Source organism: Aethina tumida, chromosome 3 (genome assembly GCF_024364675.1).
Source record: "Aethina tumida isolate Nest 87 chromosome 3, icAetTumi1.1, whole genome shotgun sequence".
NCBI classification, from domain to species: Eukaryota; Metazoa; Arthropoda; class Insecta; order Coleoptera; family Nitidulidae; genus Aethina; species Aethina tumida.
Window position 1 is genome coordinate 19,480,292 of NC_065437.1, and position 18,828 is coordinate 19,499,119.

An 18,828-nucleotide genomic window follows, 5' to 3' on the forward strand; every position below is an offset into this window, starting at 1 on the left:
ATTTTCTTTTCTCTTTGATATTTTTATGAAAGGACCACCTCGCGCTATTTTACTTTATTAGCACAAGGTTTTAATATAAAATTGCTTCGGAAGGAAAAAATAAAATACGTGCACGACGAAAAATATTATTACTAAAATGTACTTTTCAAGATTACAAACGTGACTTAGGTAAAATATTAGAATTTCCGCTTGAATTATTCAAATAACTTTCCGTCACATTTTTATCTCAGACAGTTAAAAAAAATATAAATTACTTTTTGTTAATAATTCAGCTTTTTATGAATAAATACCTTAAAATTAATATACTTGTAAAAATAAATTTATGTTTGAAAAAACTACTTTAAAAAATAAATAGAATACAAATAATAATAATTGAATTTACAAGCAAAGCTCAGAGGTGGCGGTTTCACTTATAATAAGACTTTGTTCTGATAATGATTGATGATTGAATACTGTTAGATATTTTGATATATTGATTGATTAGGTTAACTACAGTAGACTTAATTTTTTAAGCTTTGAGTTAATATTTCTAGTGTGTGTTTAAATGTTGATAAGGCACATGACCTAATCAAGTGTGTATGTAATTTTAGCCAATGACAACACAACACGTACTTCAATAAAAGACGATCGTAATGTTCAAACTAATAATCTTCACCAAGGAAACGGTCTGTTGCTAACATGTTCATTTTTCAACTATGGTTGCAAAAATAGTTTTATCTGCGCTTTTTGTGATTGTATCGCAGTGCGAATTACAAAAAAGTTCATGCTCCGTGTAGTTGAAGCTATAGAGGTATGTAAGATCCAATAATTAGTTTCTTTGTATAAATTGTTTATATGTTTTTGTAGCACTATTTTTGAGGTTATGTACATAGTTTCAGCCTCTCATAACCTCAAGGTACACGAATACCACACTGGGGAAACATTGTACCGCTATCATGCGAAATCGCCGGGTTCTTTAAATAGTATTTCCCTTTCAATGGATGCCCATTGGCTCACTGTGGTGCCAGATTCGGGTTTTCCTGAAATTGTCTCAGTCCATGATCAATTTAGACCGCTATTTTTCATTGACAACGTAGAAGATGTTACGTGTGCATCATTTCAAAACACCAGAAAGAAATATCTCTGTTTAGGTACACGTAAAGGATCAATTTTACTTTATGATATAAAATTAAAAAAAATTCAGAAACAGTTTAAAAGCAGTTCGTCAGTGGTGACACACGTAGCTTTTACTGCAAAGGACAGCCATACAATTGCAGCTTGCAAAAACGGTGATGTTTTGCTGTTTAACAATGAGACGAATATACTTTCCAGCACTCTCAAAGTTCCAAAATCCACAGCCGTCAATGCAATATGCCCCAATATCCAGAAACGTAATTTAATATTAGGTGGTAGCGAAGCTGGTATTGTTGTTTGTTGGGACATTCATAGTTCTAGAAATAAATTTGTAATGGCGGGTCATAAAGCGCCAATTACCTCATTAGCGTTTTCTCCCATTAATGCCGATTTGGTAATTTCTGCTGGCTTAGATAGACAGTTTAATATGTACGACATTAAAGGCAGCATATGTATCACACGAGTTTCAGCAGAAAATAATATAACAGCCGTAGATTTTTCATCTGATGGGCAGTTTTTTGCCCTAGGATGTCAAAACGGTAAAATATATGTCCACGATGGAAGACATATGAAGAAGCCCATTGTTGTAATTCAATCACATAAAGAACATAGCGTAAAACATCTCTTATTTAGAAAATTAAGGTTATCAGAAAAAGAAACTGTGATGAAAGAAAATATGGATGAAAAGAATTCTGTGTCCGATACACCGAAGGTAGATCGTTCCGAAATAAAAGAAACCAAAGGAGATTCATTTTTGGATATACACATATCTTCAAAAATTAAAGCAGAAAACAGTGATTCATTTGTACCAAATTTTGGTAACTCTAAAGGTAGTGATAATAATGATAAGATGGTTTTGGGACTTGGTTCGAGTTCAAGTGCATCCAACGTCATAGAGGTAACTGGATCTGATGAGAAGGATTTATTTATGGACGCTTTAGATTTGCATCAAAATGTATATATGTCACAGGAAACACAAACTGAACAGCCCGTCAAAGTGACAAATGGTACTCAAATTTCTGTCATGTTAACCAATTCACCACCGAAATTAGATAAGGAAACTTATATTGATTCGTCTCTAATAGCCCCTTGTCCAATTTTTAAGCCCGACACAGATTCGGCAACCATAAGGAGTATTGTTGAGGAAATAATATCTGAACAGTTGAAACTGTTTAAAGAAGATATACTTGAGTATTGTTTTCAGAAAAAGAATGATTCAATAAAAATGCATTTGAACATTCTCCAAATGATTTACGACTTAAAAATTAATAATGAAGTAACTTTTAATGAAATTCTGGATAGATTAGGTAATACGGAAATTTTAAAAAAAGAGATAAGTGATTTGAAAACTATTCTTATGCACTTTCAAATGCATTTAATTCCTACTAAACTACAATAAAGGTTTATAATCTAATATGTCCTAAATAATATAGTAGCTTTATATTAAATGTTTATAATATATATATGTAAATAAACAATAAACAATACATTTTGGTAAATGCTCCATTATATTGTCATTGACATTTTAAAGGTGTTTTTATAGTTTAAGAAAAACATATATAGCTTCAAATAGAGTATTACTCAATAGATATTTTCAGAACATATACTAAGAAAAAAATAAGTCATTCTCAATTTACATGAAATTCGTTGTGCCTTTAGGCATTGACCTTAGAATATAAAGATTGTGAGTTTCGCTTATTGTGAGCATTCAAAAGGGCTCACCACTGGGAACCTTTTGGCGTTGAAAACATACAAAACGTGTTCATTCAATAAAAAGACATTAGAGCTTTCTTCGCATACATATATCGCTCGCATATTAAACATGTTTTTTATTAAAAATGTAGCATTTGCGCACGTACGGAAGTTTATATATTAGAACTGTGTAAAATTAGTTTTGAAGATATAATTACAGTACATACAATTAAAGAAACATGGTAATAAATTATTCAAGTCTATACCTGAATATGGGATACCGTTTCTCAAATTCTGTTTGTCCAATTGGAAACCAATTAATGCCATAAACTTAGTTCACAATCATATTATTATCATTGATTATAATATCCTACATTGGCAGGTTGTATTCTGTAATTGAGCTATTGTAATACAATACAAATATATGTTTATTATACAAATGAAAGGGCTTGATAGTAAAATTTATTACAAACCTAATTATTGGAAAGAATTTTCAAATATTCGTGATGTTCGTCAAACTGTCCGTTTATCACAGTTGCTGGGACGCCTTTTATATTATGTATGAATTATTAAAATTGTCTAAATTGTTAAATATAAAATATAAATCGTTTCTAATAAGCAAACATTATGAACAAAAAAGAGACTTCTCTTTGATATTCGAGTATTTCATTACTTTCGACACACGTCCATAATTTAATTACCTTGTTGGAGTCCATGCTGTTCATCAACTATTGTTACATTATTAGTTACTAGATATCACTGTTTACGATATTACACAATGTGTTACATTCAGCAGGATATGTCTATTGGTGATAATGCCATGAACAGAAGTTTCTATTAAAATTTACATAATTATTTATTTATATTATATGGTTTTTAATGTTTATTACTTTATAAATAAACAAACAAGTTTCCTTAAAGAATATTTCAAAAATGCTGCTTAAACTAAAATACTGTGATAATACCATAATAATTTTGAAGTATATTACTTTATAAAAATAAACAGAAGAGATCTTTCAAGTTAATTTATGAAGAGAGGCTATTGCAACTAACGGGATTTGCCCAGGTTTATCTCTGTTTTATCCTTTAAGGTCACATGTGCCTGTATTGTTAAATTACAAAACTCCAGCTGTTAGTAAATTGTAAATTATATGTTCACAATGCTTCATGATACAAATTATATGAAGCTATAAATGTATAGATAAATTATATTTGTTAACTAAATAATAATTGCATAATTATAAAACATAAACAATTTTTGTGTGATATGCTCCATAATATTGTTCTTCCAATCAAACAGAAAGATTTAGGAAACAAGAGACATTTTGATAATGACGTGCTATGTCAATTTACTACAGATAAACAATATGTTCTTATTTACCATATATAGGTCTATTAAGGGTAATTTAAATTTGAGATTAATATAAACTAAAAAAAAGTTTCTGTAAATGTATAATAATTTTAAAGACCTGTTTTCCGCAAATAAATAAAATAAATATCGATAAATAAAATAAATGAGAATAAAAGTATTATGGACGAAATGAAATTCAATAAAAATCAGAAGCAGCGGTCGTTAATCTGTTGGGTGCAAGTGGCATATGGATCCGTATTAAAACCGCGCTTGTAGCCTAGAGTGGAGCGCCAGTAACCGTTGTCACCGTGGTTGTAGAACGTTATTGGCCACTATTCCCTACTTACCAAACTGTCGTCCAGACTTTGCCAACTTCAAATTCCTTCTCATCCAAGTCTGGGGATAATCGTGTAATTTAGTGGTCGCAATTCCTCCCTTGCCCCAACTTTAGTTTAAGGGTGGTCAGCCCGCCTGGTGCCCGGCTTTTATATCACGTAATTTATTAATGCCGAAATGTTTTTATAACTCGCGGACTAGCAGGACCATATAAATATAAGAGCGATAAACGTCAAAAATGTATAGAGGGAAACGGGACCTATTGAAATAAAACAGCTTTATTGGCATCGAGTGGGTCTGATAAATTGGTTCCGTAATTATAAACGAAATAATGTTTCTATAACTTTTATGTGGTTTTGTGGTTTTCATTTACTTAAGAAGAAATTAATTGATAGTAAATATATTAATTAATTTAATTTTTATATTTTGTCAACTGGAGGCTTAAAATTTCTTGCCTAATTGACGATTTAAGTATAAATCTTATGAAAAGGAGTGGTCATTAGGTAGTTTCTATTTGTTTAGCGGTTTCAGTGATTATATTTTTATTTTTGACTTGTTCTTTACAAAAATTATGTATCTGAGTATATTCAAAAAAAGATGTCAAAAGGGCACGTTTTTAGCTGGTCCAACGATAAGGTCAGTCGTTCGACTACAATATTATTTTAAGATAATTAAAAATTATTTATTTTTTCATTGTTTGATGATTAAATACGTGTAATTTTTAAATTATATCATTCCAATTCGTGTATCACAAATAAAACTTCTCATTGACAACGTTTTGAAATAACATTAATAAATTAAATTTTTGAAATGAATTTCCACTTTTCATTCAAAAATCAGTTATCTTTAGTATGATACAAAACCTTATTTACTGTTCGGCAACCGACAGCAAAAGTGTCCAACTAAAAATTTGGTCTAAATTGCGCCATTCTAGCGGTACAAAATTTCGAAGCGAGGATAATAGTTTAATTTACTGGCCCGGAATCTGGAAGTTTTAGTTCAAGACAAACACGCCATCACGGCGATTTTAAACTAAAGGTTATTTATTATCGCTAGAAGAACATACACCATTTAAGACTGTCATTGATCATATAACCAGTGAAATTTATGTTTTAGATTTCGTTGGGAATTACCACAATATATCTATCTCTGTGTTTTCTTTTAAGAAATCCTGTCAGCTTTTTCTTTTCAAACTATATTACGCTATTAAGGAAAATTCAATAAATCTTGATTAATCTTTTGTTTCAACAGTCTTCATTTTAGACAACTTTATTAAATGCTGATTACATGTTTCTTTTGATAAAAATTTAATAAAGTGAGAAAAATTTATATAAAAATTTTTGTGATAAGAATTACGAAAGGTATATACTAACGTCAAATTAATTATATTAGTTTGTTTATTTCGTAATAAAACGAGAACTGTTGTCTGTTTTTTTTTGTTCAAGAGTCTTTGAAATAAAGAGAAATTTTATACAGAGGCCTGAAATTCGAGTAGCACCAAACTGTAAAAGTTGCTTTGTAATTTTAATTAGTGCAATCTAACTGAAACGCAATCCTTAAATTAAATTCAAATTTCTTATTGTTGAAGCAATGCAATTTTATAATTACGTTTTATTGTATTACAGTTCCTTCGTAAAATAATAATACAGTTCTACGGGTTGAACAAATAGCAGTAGAGACTCTAATAGGGAATAACAATTCGGGTGGTGTGAAATAGGGGATAAAGGACGCTACTCATGGCTTTAATAGACTTTATTGAGTTAGCTTAGCATCACGGTATGTCATCAAAAACTAGAACAGGCTTAGAATTACAAATTTATCACTTCCTTCCCGGTTTCGCCAATATTTCCAGGCACTAATTTTGTGACAACTGATACAGACCCTATACACTTATGAATTTTAATTGCCATTTTGGTCACATTATTTCGGTCACGTCTCTGAAGCATATTTTGGTCATACAAAGGGTTTGTGATACTAACACTGTTTAATAAAAGTGAATGAAATATATTCCAAAATGGCCATTTCGTTGGAAACATATTTTATTTAATAGAACTTATTTATTTAAATAAATTTAAATGTTATATTTTATTTTTGTTTGTAATTTTGTAAATATATTTGATAATTTAGACAAGTTTTTACATAATAATAAATAGTAAATAATTGATTGAAATTAAAAAGGAAGTTCTCTCTGTTAGTGGAAATCCTTTTCAATTCTAGTTGGCATCCATTTTGTCATCTGAAATGAGTGAAATCAACTTTTTAATTTTATCTTAAACTGGCAGTTTTGATATAACCGTGGGCATTGAAATAGGACGCCCCAACAATCAGGTTCCTGAATTTAACAGTGGATGCAACTCAGCTTGCCAATTACACAGCTGCAGCGATAATATCATTTGCAATTTAGGAACGGTTGAATTATTTGGGCTATAGCAAAAACATGCCAAAATAGTAAAAATGTGTGCTAGTGCTTATAGTCTTGAAATTTAATTAGTCAAATTATCAGATTGACTAATTTGCGACAACATAATTAAATTGTCAAATCTTATCGTGAGGATCGATAAAGATGATTAAATAACCTGGACAATCCAATTACGCCTGCATTTAAAACCGAAGTATCAGAAGACGCCGTTAATGAAAAAATTATAATAGCCGATGATTATCTTGCAGTTTCTTAAAAGTGGTATTCGAAAGTATTTATCATGGACTGCTTACGATAGAGATTTCAAATGTAGGGCAGCAGAAAAGTCGGTTGCTGTGGAGATGAACAAGAGCCTGTCCGTGTTAAATCACTGAACACCGCGATTAACTCCATAAATCAGGGTTAGTTACACTGCGTGGCGCATTTTTATGAACCCTCGTTCGTTCTTAAATGCTACCGTAATCGAATTTTTGGCAGTTAGCCCAAAATTTATACCTATGTATTGGAATCGAATTAATGCAAATTACAACAACCGTTTTCAACTGTTCCCCAATACCTGATAACCAAGTTTTATTTTGTTGCGTAAATTTGTGAATTATAAATTTTATCATGTCAAGTAAATGTATTTTTAATTTTAACGATAATATTCGTTTAAAATAATGAGATAACAAAGTGAAACTTGGGGAAGTTAAAGGAAACATTGATAGTAAACTTTGCCTTCTTTCACTACATAAAGCATCTCTAAATTCGAGAAGCTTTTACTATTTATGTGATGGCAAATAAAGCAAATTGATGTACTGGAAAATCACTTTCTCCAGAATTTAACCGGGCGGTATATATATTTATGCCCATCGAGAATTGGACGTCGCAGTTAAGAATATATCATAAAATTATATTAGACTTTAAATAAAACACCTAACTAAATTTTAAAGTAGAAACTTGTTTCTTAATTTTATGGCAAGTTCAAAACAAATTATTACTTATTTATAAAAGAGTAATCCTCTTATAAAAGAGCATTTACAAAATGAAAGCCATTTCCAGTTATCGAGCAAAAAATAAAGCCGATTTACACTGAAAATACCCTTCATGGTAGTAACTGTAAATATTTTACGAGTATTAACGTCATTAAAAATGTTCAAAAAAGTATCTATTTATTTTTTAATCAATAATTTATTTGTCACGTTCAAAATGCATATTTATTTTACCTGCAGTAATTATTCATATATTCAAAAAGAGGGAAACTTACTTCGTCTTAAAACCAAAAATTTATTAAAATAAATGTAAAAATAAGAGATTTACTCCATGGAAATCCATGGAACTTTATATAGCAGATGGAATGTTCATTTAAAATTAATTAAAATACCTTTTAAATCAGGGACGAAAATACTCATTAGCTATGTAGATTTTAACCACAAAACCGTTTCTCGCAGACAACCCGACAGTCCCAATGCCAAATTGCTCAAACGAAGCCCTGCAGAAATTCTGTTTGATTAGAAAATTTCCCTTTTTAATTTTGAACCAATTGATATACATTTTGAATGGATTATTTAATATTGAATAAAATCAACTTTAACAGGTTTCGTACAGATATTATAAAAATAATAGTATAAGGTGATTAAATAAATGGTTTGAATGATGTACACAAGAATATTTCCATAAATGTGGCCTCACAATATTGTTTATTAAAACATTATCTTACAAAATATTTTGTTTCCAATCCAGTATTCTGTTGTTTCCTAATACAATTTTAACACGTGCTCGTGAACCGAATTTTCCGACATACTATTTCCCAAGTCAACGTAGTGCTTCATTAAAATTTTACGAATACCCTGAAGTAGTGTTTGCCAAATCCACAATTTCAACGTTAATCCCTAAAATACTATGAATCAGTACAGCTACCGCCGTTCTACACACCACACAGACATAACTAACGATTTTCTCGCAGTAATCTTAGACATATTATTAATCCAAACATTGCACTCTAAATTTAAATTTATTACTCGTACAAATTTACAGTTTACACCTACAAATTGTGATTAGTATGTTACTGTTTTATTTTAATATAATTTATTTAAATAGTTTAAATAGTACACAATTTTTTATTTGATATTGTATTTTATTTTACGTGTTCAATTATACAAACAGTGTCCATTATAACTAAATTTATTGTTAATTAGTTTAAATCACATTTGTTATTATGTATTTAATTTAATAAAAAATAAATTTCCTAGATATTGTTTATTTAGGCTAATTAATATTATCATAAATTGATTTTAACCAAAAATTATAAAATATATTAAAATACATATTTACATAAATTTATAATTATAAATTTCAATAAATCGTATATTTATTTATTTAAAAATGGCACGACCAAAAATAATATTAATATAGACAATTTAATTAGTACATATTATTTACATATTAGACTTTGTTTATCGTAATACCGTAAACATCGCAAAATTATAAAATTAATGGCATTGCTCTAAATTATAAATGGCATGCTGAACATGAACCTGGCATTTTCAATAATTAATAATGATTCACAGAAGTTTACATTAATATAATACACGAATCTTGAAACAACAAATATCTGATATAATAAATCACATTTGAATAAGCGGAGAACATGATTGAACTCATTGCAGAATTAATGCAATTCAAGAATTTCAAGGAAATAACTAAGTAAGTAACCTGGACTGTGAGTTACCAACCTAGTTATTGAAGGTTGCAACTAACCAAGCATAAACTTTATTAAATTTCTGGACTCGGTCAAACGTAATGCAGCTTTTGTTGCTTGCTCTATCATATGTACATTCCCCTTCAAGTTAACTGGATTGAATAGGTTAACTTGACTTAATATGGGAAAATCCTTTGTGGAAATTTACTACTCACATTATAGCATAAATATAGGAGAATCCCACCAGAAGTATAATAATTTAAATGATAAATTTTATGTTCTTATGTTTTTGCAAATAAAAAAGTAGCTATTAGATAATTTAATTTTAATGATTTACGCAGCAAATAATATAATATGTTTTAGCATCAATATAAAATTTTCGTACTATACTTTCAACAACATGAAAAGTTTAAAAAAAAAAATTATTATTTTTAAATTCATTGCAAAAATAATAACATAAAAAATAAAATAAAATCGTAATTATTGTTAATTTATTGAACTTGAATTTAATAATATTTATTAATAAAGAGATCAATACAAATACATTTTTTTCAATAGAAGATGCCATTTTATAATTTGAATTTGACGAGCTTCCAGATTTTTATATATATACTTAATACTTTAAAATAATCTGTTCCATTTGGCCGTTCCACATCGAACTATTTAAATATTTTTAGTTTATATAATTTAAACTAGTCAAATCTAATCCCTATTTTTAATTAAACATTTTGAAATTGAAATAAAAGCACTCCATTATAACAAAATTAAACATTTCTACAAATTTTAATTATTTTGCAAAACTATACGCCGGCAACTAAACAATCCTGTCAGAGACATTGTTTTAAATTTTGTAAAATATTTTATGCGAATCAGTAAAGTGCATTAGTTTCATTTTGCCGTTTTTATACATTAACCTTTCCATTTTCATCCGTTCTAATTAATGATTGCCTCCAATGTTACATAGTATGCAACTTAAAACATGTTTGAATTTTCGACGCGGTATTTCTATGTGTACTTCATATCTGGGCCAAAGTGTTTCCACAACATTAATTATCAAAACCGGGAAGAGCGCATTCTGAATCAAAGTTCGTCAAAAGCTAAATAAAGCAGTGTACACGTTTTAGGGCACTAGAGAGCTAGACAACTATGTATTCATTTACTCCGTGAACGGATGTAATATGCTTGTGTCGTTAAAAAATGCGTAAAAAATGGTGTTGATACGCTTTGTGGGATATGTTGGACTTAAAAGGGATATTCATTTTCATTTTGTCAATTTTTACAAATTTACAACGAATTTTTTGTATAGATTATGAAAGTAAATGATCATGTGTGCATATTTCAGTAATTTACAACTCATTAAAAAATAATACATTATAAATAGTGTTTAGAATTTCACTGCATTAACAAAATATACATCAATCAGAATTTTAAACTCAATATTATATTTTAACTAATTTCGTTTATTGTTTATTAAAGAAATGCTTTTCTACATTTTAACATTAAATTTTGTTTCATAATTTCATATCACCCCGTATTAGAACCGTAATGAATCATAAATTTATTGATTTGTCTGGAATATGCCAGTTATGTTTGGAAACAATTTGGTTTATCGCAATGCGTACACATTTCCATTCCACGGGTTTAATAGATGCATCATTAAAATAACCGTTATTTAATAACATAATGGACGTGCTGCATAACATTATGGATACACAATCTTTACTAAAAAGCAAAGCTTTTTATTTAGTATTTGTATTGTATTTTTTCACATTTAAAAGCTATCTGTGGATAACCAGCAATCTGTTACCATTTTTCAATTTAATCCATGTTGTGTACAACGTAATTAATAGAAAAATAGGCCACGTTTAAATGGAACGTTACAATAGTAGATTTTAACAAACAATTAACAAAAATATCGATCTTATGAAGCATACACAATTTCAAATAAAATGAAGCTATAAATAAATATATCAATTACTCAAAAAGTAAAATCCACAAATTATCACAATTATTCTTTATATGGTATAATTTAAACCAGAAATGCGGAAGCGGAATACAAAATTTAGTCGGTGATTTGATGTTTGTTTCGGCACAATATAGTAAATAAACCAATTAAACAAGTTAACTTTGTTTTCCTGCAATAACGACACAATAACTTTCGAATTAATCTCGGTGGAATTGCTCTCTATTCTCGATTGAGCAGCTTTGTGTTTTATGACGGAACTGAATTCGTTCGTTATGAAATTGTTATAATACAAAGTTTGTCGGAAATCATATATTTCGAGTTTCTTGTCCACATTATAATTTTAATTTCGGTTTATTCTCAATCGTTTAAATTATTAATTTATGTTTTACTCATTGGTAATTTAAAATTAACTTAAATTTTTGTTATCCCATGTTATCCGGATTCTGTTACAGAATAATGTTCTATTCAAGTCCCTATTCTTTCGTCACCAAATTTCCTGTGTATCCATTAATCCTTCTTATCTCCACTTCATCTATCATTTACGATGTCACAGAAAATTATTTTTTCTATACGGTTTAGGGGAGAATTTATCTTATTTTCTACAACAAAAGATTAGCGTAATACATGGACTGCTAATTAAATTAATAAATCATTAAAGAATACTATTATGTTATCATCTCTTCTAAATGGATGGGCAGTGTTAATTAAATTATTTTTACGGGAAACATATTTATCTAGATTTATTATTAATATTTTATGTATAACATTTGTTTTTATCCTCTATTTATATGTATGTATTTTCTACGACTTTTTCTATCAGATATTGTAAATAGAAATGGGATTTTCTACACCATAAAAACAATCTGATACTAAAAAGAAAACCAACCTCTCTCCACCAGTTTTTATATCCGACCCCGACATAAAACTCGAACCCTTTGAATATGGTGTTGTTTCTTGGGCAGTCTGTACTCATATTTGATCGAAAAATCAACATAAATATGAATTTAGAATTAGATTTTTGGAATGTATTTCTTTGTTGTGACAAAAAATGCAGCATATATGTCATATTTGTACGACAAGCAAACAAAGCTTCAGATAGCCCATCGAGAAAAATTAACGTGAAGATAATAAAATCTAGTTGCTATGTAACATTAATTTTAACTAATCTAATCCCGTTTTTCTGGTAATCTGACAGTAGTCGGCGCAAAAGCACTAAAGCGACAAAACGAGTTATCCAGTAATCAGAATGAATTACCGAAAGTAGTAAATCTTAATCGGTTTTTCGTTTGTCGGTGAATCGTGTTCAGTTCCTCGTCGGATTCTAGGTATACCTATAGGAAGTACGAAAGGAGAAACTGTAAGTTTGGTGTCCTCCGAGACCACTTCATTCCACCCGAGTGACATCCACTCTAATATTTCAAAAGCGATTCACCTCTCATTTCAGTAGTTACCATCAAAATATTTAGTCTTCGACGTCCGTCTTTTTGTACAGATGTGAGGAATTATGTAAGTACAATGATTGCGATTTTTTAAATATGACGAGAATAATTTTTCTATTAAATTTATTAACAACTTCAAATTCAATTTTATTACTTGTCTGTCATATAAAATATACTGACTTTCATTAAACTGACCAGAAAAATTAATTAAGTCTGAATTACTCGGAGCTTATACATTTGCAATTTATAATTTAACGAATTCCCCTATTTCAAATTAAACGAATGTAAATATTTAAAACTATTCTCATAAATCCAATTCAATTCTACTTCAACAACGGCGAAATTAATCAAAGCCTGACTGAAAACAATAAAAATAGCAAAATGTATTTTCCCTGCACGTTTTCGAGCATATTTATATTAAAATATGCAGAAAAATCTAATTATTCTGGATTATTTGATTGGCAAACACGACTACGGACAATAATCTCATAAAATTGGGCTTTCCATCCCGGTGCATTTTAGTTTCACGTTCAAACTTTATTATGCGAGATTGTGTCACGCTAAAAGAAAAAAAGCAGCAAATGCCGTTTAATCACAGAACATGGGCACATTTTTAGAGCCTGGTCGATATTGAACGTTTAAACTCTGAATTATTTATCACCTAAATCTAATTCCTTTTTAATCATCGCAATGGTATGGCTTATTGTATAAGAAAACCATTTCACAAATTCACGAATTAAAAAATAAAATGTAACGGTATATATAATTTTTCATCAGTATTTAATTTAATCTTTTGAAGTCTTCATTGAGTCACTTTGTTAAATGTTGAATGAATAAAAATGTGCCCGCATATACGAGCCGGAAGTAAGTAGATATAAGATATATTGATGTATTGAATGTAAAATGTAACATCTTAATGTATCATTTTCGTCCCAACATAATATGTATTAATATTTATAAATAAAAATAGGTATCGAAAATCTGGAAATAATTTTACATGGAGGTAACGCCAAAGGAGAAGGATACCTTGGAGAAATTGTATTTCTTGAGTTAAAGGACAAGGATAATGGAAAGTCCCAGCACATTGTTGTGAAAAGAGCATTTACTAAAATAGAAATAAGGGAAATTAGTCCGATAAGGCAAACGTTTTTGAATGAGATTCACTTTTATGATGATATTTTGCCGGCCTTACAACAGTTTCAAATGGAATATGGACAGTGAGTGAATGTTTTTTGACTAGTAGAGAAGACAACCATGAATTTTTAGTATTGGAGAACATTAAAAAAATTGGGTTTGAACTCTTCGATAAGACGAAAATTTTGCCTTACGAACACATAGAGCTAATATATAAAAATTATGCGCATTTACATGCGACCAGCTTTTTGTATAGAAAATATAAAATGAAAGAATTCGATAAATTGGTAAAGGGCTTGCAGAATCTGAAATGTTAATTAGTGTCGAGTATAAGATTACGATGTGGAAGGACGTATTTGAAATGGTAGGTGAAAAACTGATTACTGGCCAAGATGATGATGCTATAGCAGCATATGACAAATATAACAAAGAAGACCTTGAAATATTCCGGCGATCATGGTACTATAAAGGAAAACACACTCTTCTTACACACGGAGACTGTTGGAGCAATAATATGATGTTTAAATATGATGTAAGAATCAATTATTATTTTATATATTTAATTCTTACTTTTATTTTTATTACAGACGAAAAATAATGTAGTGGATTTAAAACTGTTGGACTGGCAACTCATTAAACCAGGTTCACCTGTTCACGACTTGTCTTACTGTCTTTATTCAGGAGCATCACTTGACACGTACGAAAGACTAGACGATCTTCTCAAGCTTTATTATAAACATTTTTCTGCAATTTTGCGCCAATGTGGGGAAAATCCAGAAGAGGTGTATCACTTTTCCACATTAAAAGAGGAATGGAAAGAATATTGTAGATTTGGCATGGTGATGTCTCTAATTAAAACTACAGAACAGAAAGATAAAGTGGATTTGTCTGATTTTGGTACTAGTGACAATAAATTAGAAATAGCCAGGAAAATGATACGAGGAACGCCTTCAGAAGAATACGACAGAAGGATACGAGGACTCTTCACAAAATAGGTGCTCTGTAAGATTATACACTATTTGTTTAATAAAACTCTTTATTTTACGACCTGTTTCAATTTAAGAAATTTACTGTTACAAAAAAAAGACTTTGATTATTAACTATTTCAACAATTATTATAGTAATATTTATAATATTAATTAGACAGGAACAATAATTTTATTTAAAGCAAATAATTAAGATATTCCTATTAAAAACTGTAGTGAAACGGGATTAATAGGAATAGAGTAGTAATAGTAGAGAAACAGTGACTGCACATTCTAAAGAAACATTCGTAATCACGTGCTTAGACAGACCTTAGATAGTTTTGCGAGTTAACGGCCATATCATATCATATCCTAAGTTAACGGTGTTCCTTTGGGATAGTTAAAGTATGCCGTGCCGTATACCTTGTCCTGGTGAAGGTAAGTATGAGTATTTTTTATTTGCTTTTTAAATTACATTTTGTAGATCGTAACAAGGGAGAATGTAAGACCACGTGGCTAGGAAAATTAAAATTTTTGTGTATTCCTCGAATCCCTTTTTGTTATTGGCGCCTAAATACAAATACGGAGGAATTCCAGGCAACATTAACATTAATTAACGAAGTAAAACGTTAAAATTATACTATATTTATTAATTATTATTAATTAATCAATCAACAGAATTTAATATAAACAAGTAAATAAAAATAATATTTGTAACATTGAGTTATAATTAAAAAAAAACATTTCACACGAGAATTGATACAATTTAAAAACGTTCAAATATATTATAGTATACTTTTTGTTAATTAATTATCAGTGTTTGTAAATGTGTGAAGTACTTAACGAAATATTTGTTTTAGACAGATACACTTTTCTTCGATCATCCAACAAACAATGAAGTGTTTTAATTGCCTAAATAGCGCACAATCATCTTGCTATTTGTTATTTATCATTTTTATAATATTTATGTAATAATATTAAACAGCAAACGCATAAAAATATTACCTAAATACTTACAACTCCCACACGATAATTGATAAAATTTAAAAACGTTCAAATAATATACTTTTTGTTAATTAATTATCAGTGTTTGTAAATATGTGAAGTACTTAACGAAATATTTGTTTTAGACAGATACATTTTTCTCCGATCATCCAGCAAACAATGAAGTGTTTTAATTGCCTAAATAGCGCACAATCATCTTACTATTTGTTATTTATCATTTTTATAATATTTATGTAATAATATTAAACAGCAAACGCATAAAAATATTACCTAAATGTTTATAACTCCCACAGTTATAAATCGTTCTTGATGAACAACAATCTATTTTATCACGCTATAAAAATCTAATAAATCTAATATTATTATTATTAATAGGATGAATAAAATCTCTAACCATATTTGGAAATCAATTTTATTTCCCTAATTTTTTTCCATTTTTTTAAAATGTAAATTAAAATAAATTTATTTAAACATTGGAATATTAAATATTTAAACTTTACATAAGTACACGCAAGCAAATAAAATAAAAATTATCATGTCAATTCGTGGAAAAACTTATATACATATTCTACTGTCAGTCATATGGTAATAAATTATGATTAATTAAATATAAAAGACACAAAAATCTGTTTCACAGTATATTGTATTTAGGGCCGACTTGAAATATTTGTAATTATAAACTAAATTCTAAAGAAAATGCAAGATGATAAATTAAATTATATTAAAACAACAAATGATAAATCATATTATATACAAATCTGATAACACAATTAAATAACTTAAATTCACAACACTTAATATTTGCAAGTCACGCTTAAATATTATAAAATTTCATTGTCTCATTATCTTACACGTATATAATTCTGTAGGAAGAAACGACGGTCAGTTGACTGTTTAGATTCAGTTTAGTTTATAGTCGCAGAATGACGGACACGCTGCCAAGTGATATAATCATGCTCTCGAATGAAGTTGCGGAAAAAATAGGCATCGAAAACCTAGAAGTATCTTTAGAAGGGGGTAACGCAAAAGGAGAAGGGTACGTTGGCGAAATAATTTTCCTTGAATTAAAGGACAAGAAAAACGGAAAGTGTCAGCATGTTGCTGTGAAAAGAGCATTTACTAATAAAGAAATGAGGGATACCAGTCTAATAAGAGAGGCGTTTTTGAATGAAATTTACTTTTATGATGATATTTTGCCGGCCCTGCAACAATTTCAACTGGAAAATGGGTTTGAAAAATTTGATAAAATAAGTCAATGTTTTTTGACGAGGAAGGAAGACAACCAAGAATATTTGGTACTGGAGAACATAAAAAAAATCGGGTTTGAACTATTCGATAAAACCAAAATTTTATCATACGAGCACATGGAACTAATATATAAAAATTATGCCTATTTACATGCGACCAGCTTTTTGTATAGAAAATACAAAACGGAAGAATTTGATAAACTGATGGAGGGATTGTACTCAATCTATGAAACGTTTATGGGTGTCGAATACACGAGAACAATGTGGACCGACATGTTTCAAATGGTAAGCGAAAAATTGATTCCTGGCAAAGACGATGAAATTATAGCTGCTTATGACAAATATTTAAAAGATGGACTCGAATTATTTCGGCGTTCATGGTTCTACGAGGGAAAATACCCTGTTCTTACACACGGAGACTGTTGGAGCAATAACATGATGTTTAAGTATGATGTAAGTATGAATTATTATGATAATCAGTAAATTTAAATTTTATATAATATATTATTGTTATAGGAGAAAAGGAATGTTGTGGATTTAAAATTGTTGGACTGGCAAATAGTTAAACCAGGTTCACCAGTTCAAGATCTATCGTATTGCCTTTATTCAGGTGCATCACTTGACACTTTCGAAAGACTGGATGATCTACTCAAGCTTTATTATGATAACTTTTCTGCAGTTTTACGGCAATGTGGCGAAAATCCGGAGGAAGTATACCCATTTTCCACATTAAAAGATGAATGGAAAGAATATTGTAAATTTGGCTGGATCATGTCTATGTTAGTGATGAAAGCAAAAACCACCGCACAAGAAGACAAAATAGACTTATTTGATATTAACAATAGTGATAATAAAATAGAAATGGCTAAGAAAATGGTTCGGGGGACACCTTCCGAAGAATACGACAGAAGAGTACGCGAACTCTTATTGCATGTTTATAAATTAGGTGGCCTGTAGGATTGTAACATATAATATTTTAAGTATATGGGTATATTTTCAGTTATTTCAATAAACTATTTTTTAATATAATTTCTACTTAACATCAAACACACTGATTGCAATTGATAATTTTTATAGAAAGAAAAATATATGGATATTGGTGATTTATTTAAAAAAATCTTCCATTGATACAGTCTATTATTTGTGTGTGTATTTGAAACCTTGAGATAGAAAATAATTATATGTATGAATAATGATAATTTGATGGCATAAATAGAAAATAAAGCTGCAAACAATAATATTAAATACCTAATTGATACATGTGATGAATAAAGGTCATTTTACTTACAATATTAAATTACATGTATACTAATTTAAATCCATGTCTAATTTGAATTTAATTGTTCAGCGAATATTTGGTAAAATAAGTAAATATTTATATTGTCTATTTTTCCAGAACTATGATACAGAATTTTATATAAAAGGTGAAATTCAAAATCAAAATATATCATATAGCTTTTTAAATATGTAATAATACATTG

At 29.1% G+C, this 18,828-nt stretch overlaps 3 protein-coding genes across 3 annotated transcripts; all 3 read left to right on the forward strand.

The window, feature by feature from the left end:
* The first annotated feature begins 690 nt into the window (after positions 1-690).
* LOC109597035 (protein NEDD1-like) lies at positions 691-2,586 on the forward strand. The gene is made up of 2 exons (XM_020012668.2): positions 691-790; positions 847-2,586. Exon 2 carries the CDS (start codon positions 863-865, stop codon positions 2,510-2,512), a length of 1,650 nt encoding a protein of 549 aa, XP_019868227.2. The 5' UTR covers positions 691-790; positions 847-862; the 3' UTR covers positions 2,513-2,586.
* Positions 2,587-14,223: 11,637 nt separating this feature from the next.
* On the forward strand, positions 14,224-15,125 carry LOC126264815 (uncharacterized). Its single transcript, XM_049964197.1, has 2 exons — positions 14,224-14,662; positions 14,718-15,125. The coding sequence occupies exons 1-2, from the start codon at positions 14,441-14,443 to the stop codon at positions 15,123-15,125; spliced, it is 630 nt and encodes a 209-aa protein (XP_049820154.1). The 5' UTR covers positions 14,224-14,440.
* Positions 15,126-16,990: 1,865 nt separating this feature from the next.
* On the forward strand, positions 16,991-18,494 carry LOC109597033 (uncharacterized). The gene is made up of 2 exons (XM_020012666.2): positions 16,991-17,800; positions 17,864-18,494. Exons 1-2 carry the CDS (start codon positions 17,024-17,026, stop codon positions 18,302-18,304), a joined length of 1,218 nt encoding a protein of 405 aa, XP_019868225.2. The 5' UTR covers positions 16,991-17,023; the 3' UTR covers positions 18,305-18,494.
* Positions 18,495-18,828: the final 334 nt, after the last annotated feature.

Excerpts from the sequence above, each read along its gene's own strand:
- LOC109597035 (XM_020012668.2), top strand. The coding sequence starts at position 863 with ATGTACATAGTTTCAGCCTCTCATAACCTCAAGGTACACGAATACCAC.
- LOC126264815 (XM_049964197.1), top strand. The coding sequence starts at position 14,441 with ATGTTAATTAGTGTCGAGTATAAGATTACGATGTGGAAGGACGTATTT. Across the intron at positions 14,663-14,717 it reads ATATGATGTTTAAATATGAT|ACGAAAAATAATGTAGTGGA; the intron begins GTAAGAATCAAT and ends TTTTTATTACAG.
- LOC109597033 (XM_020012666.2), top strand. The coding sequence starts at position 17,024 with ATGACGGACACGCTGCCAAGTGATATAATCATGCTCTCGAATGAAGTT. Across the intron at positions 17,801-17,863 it reads ACATGATGTTTAAGTATGAT|GAGAAAAGGAATGTTGTGGA; the intron begins GTAAGTATGAAT and ends TTATTGTTATAG.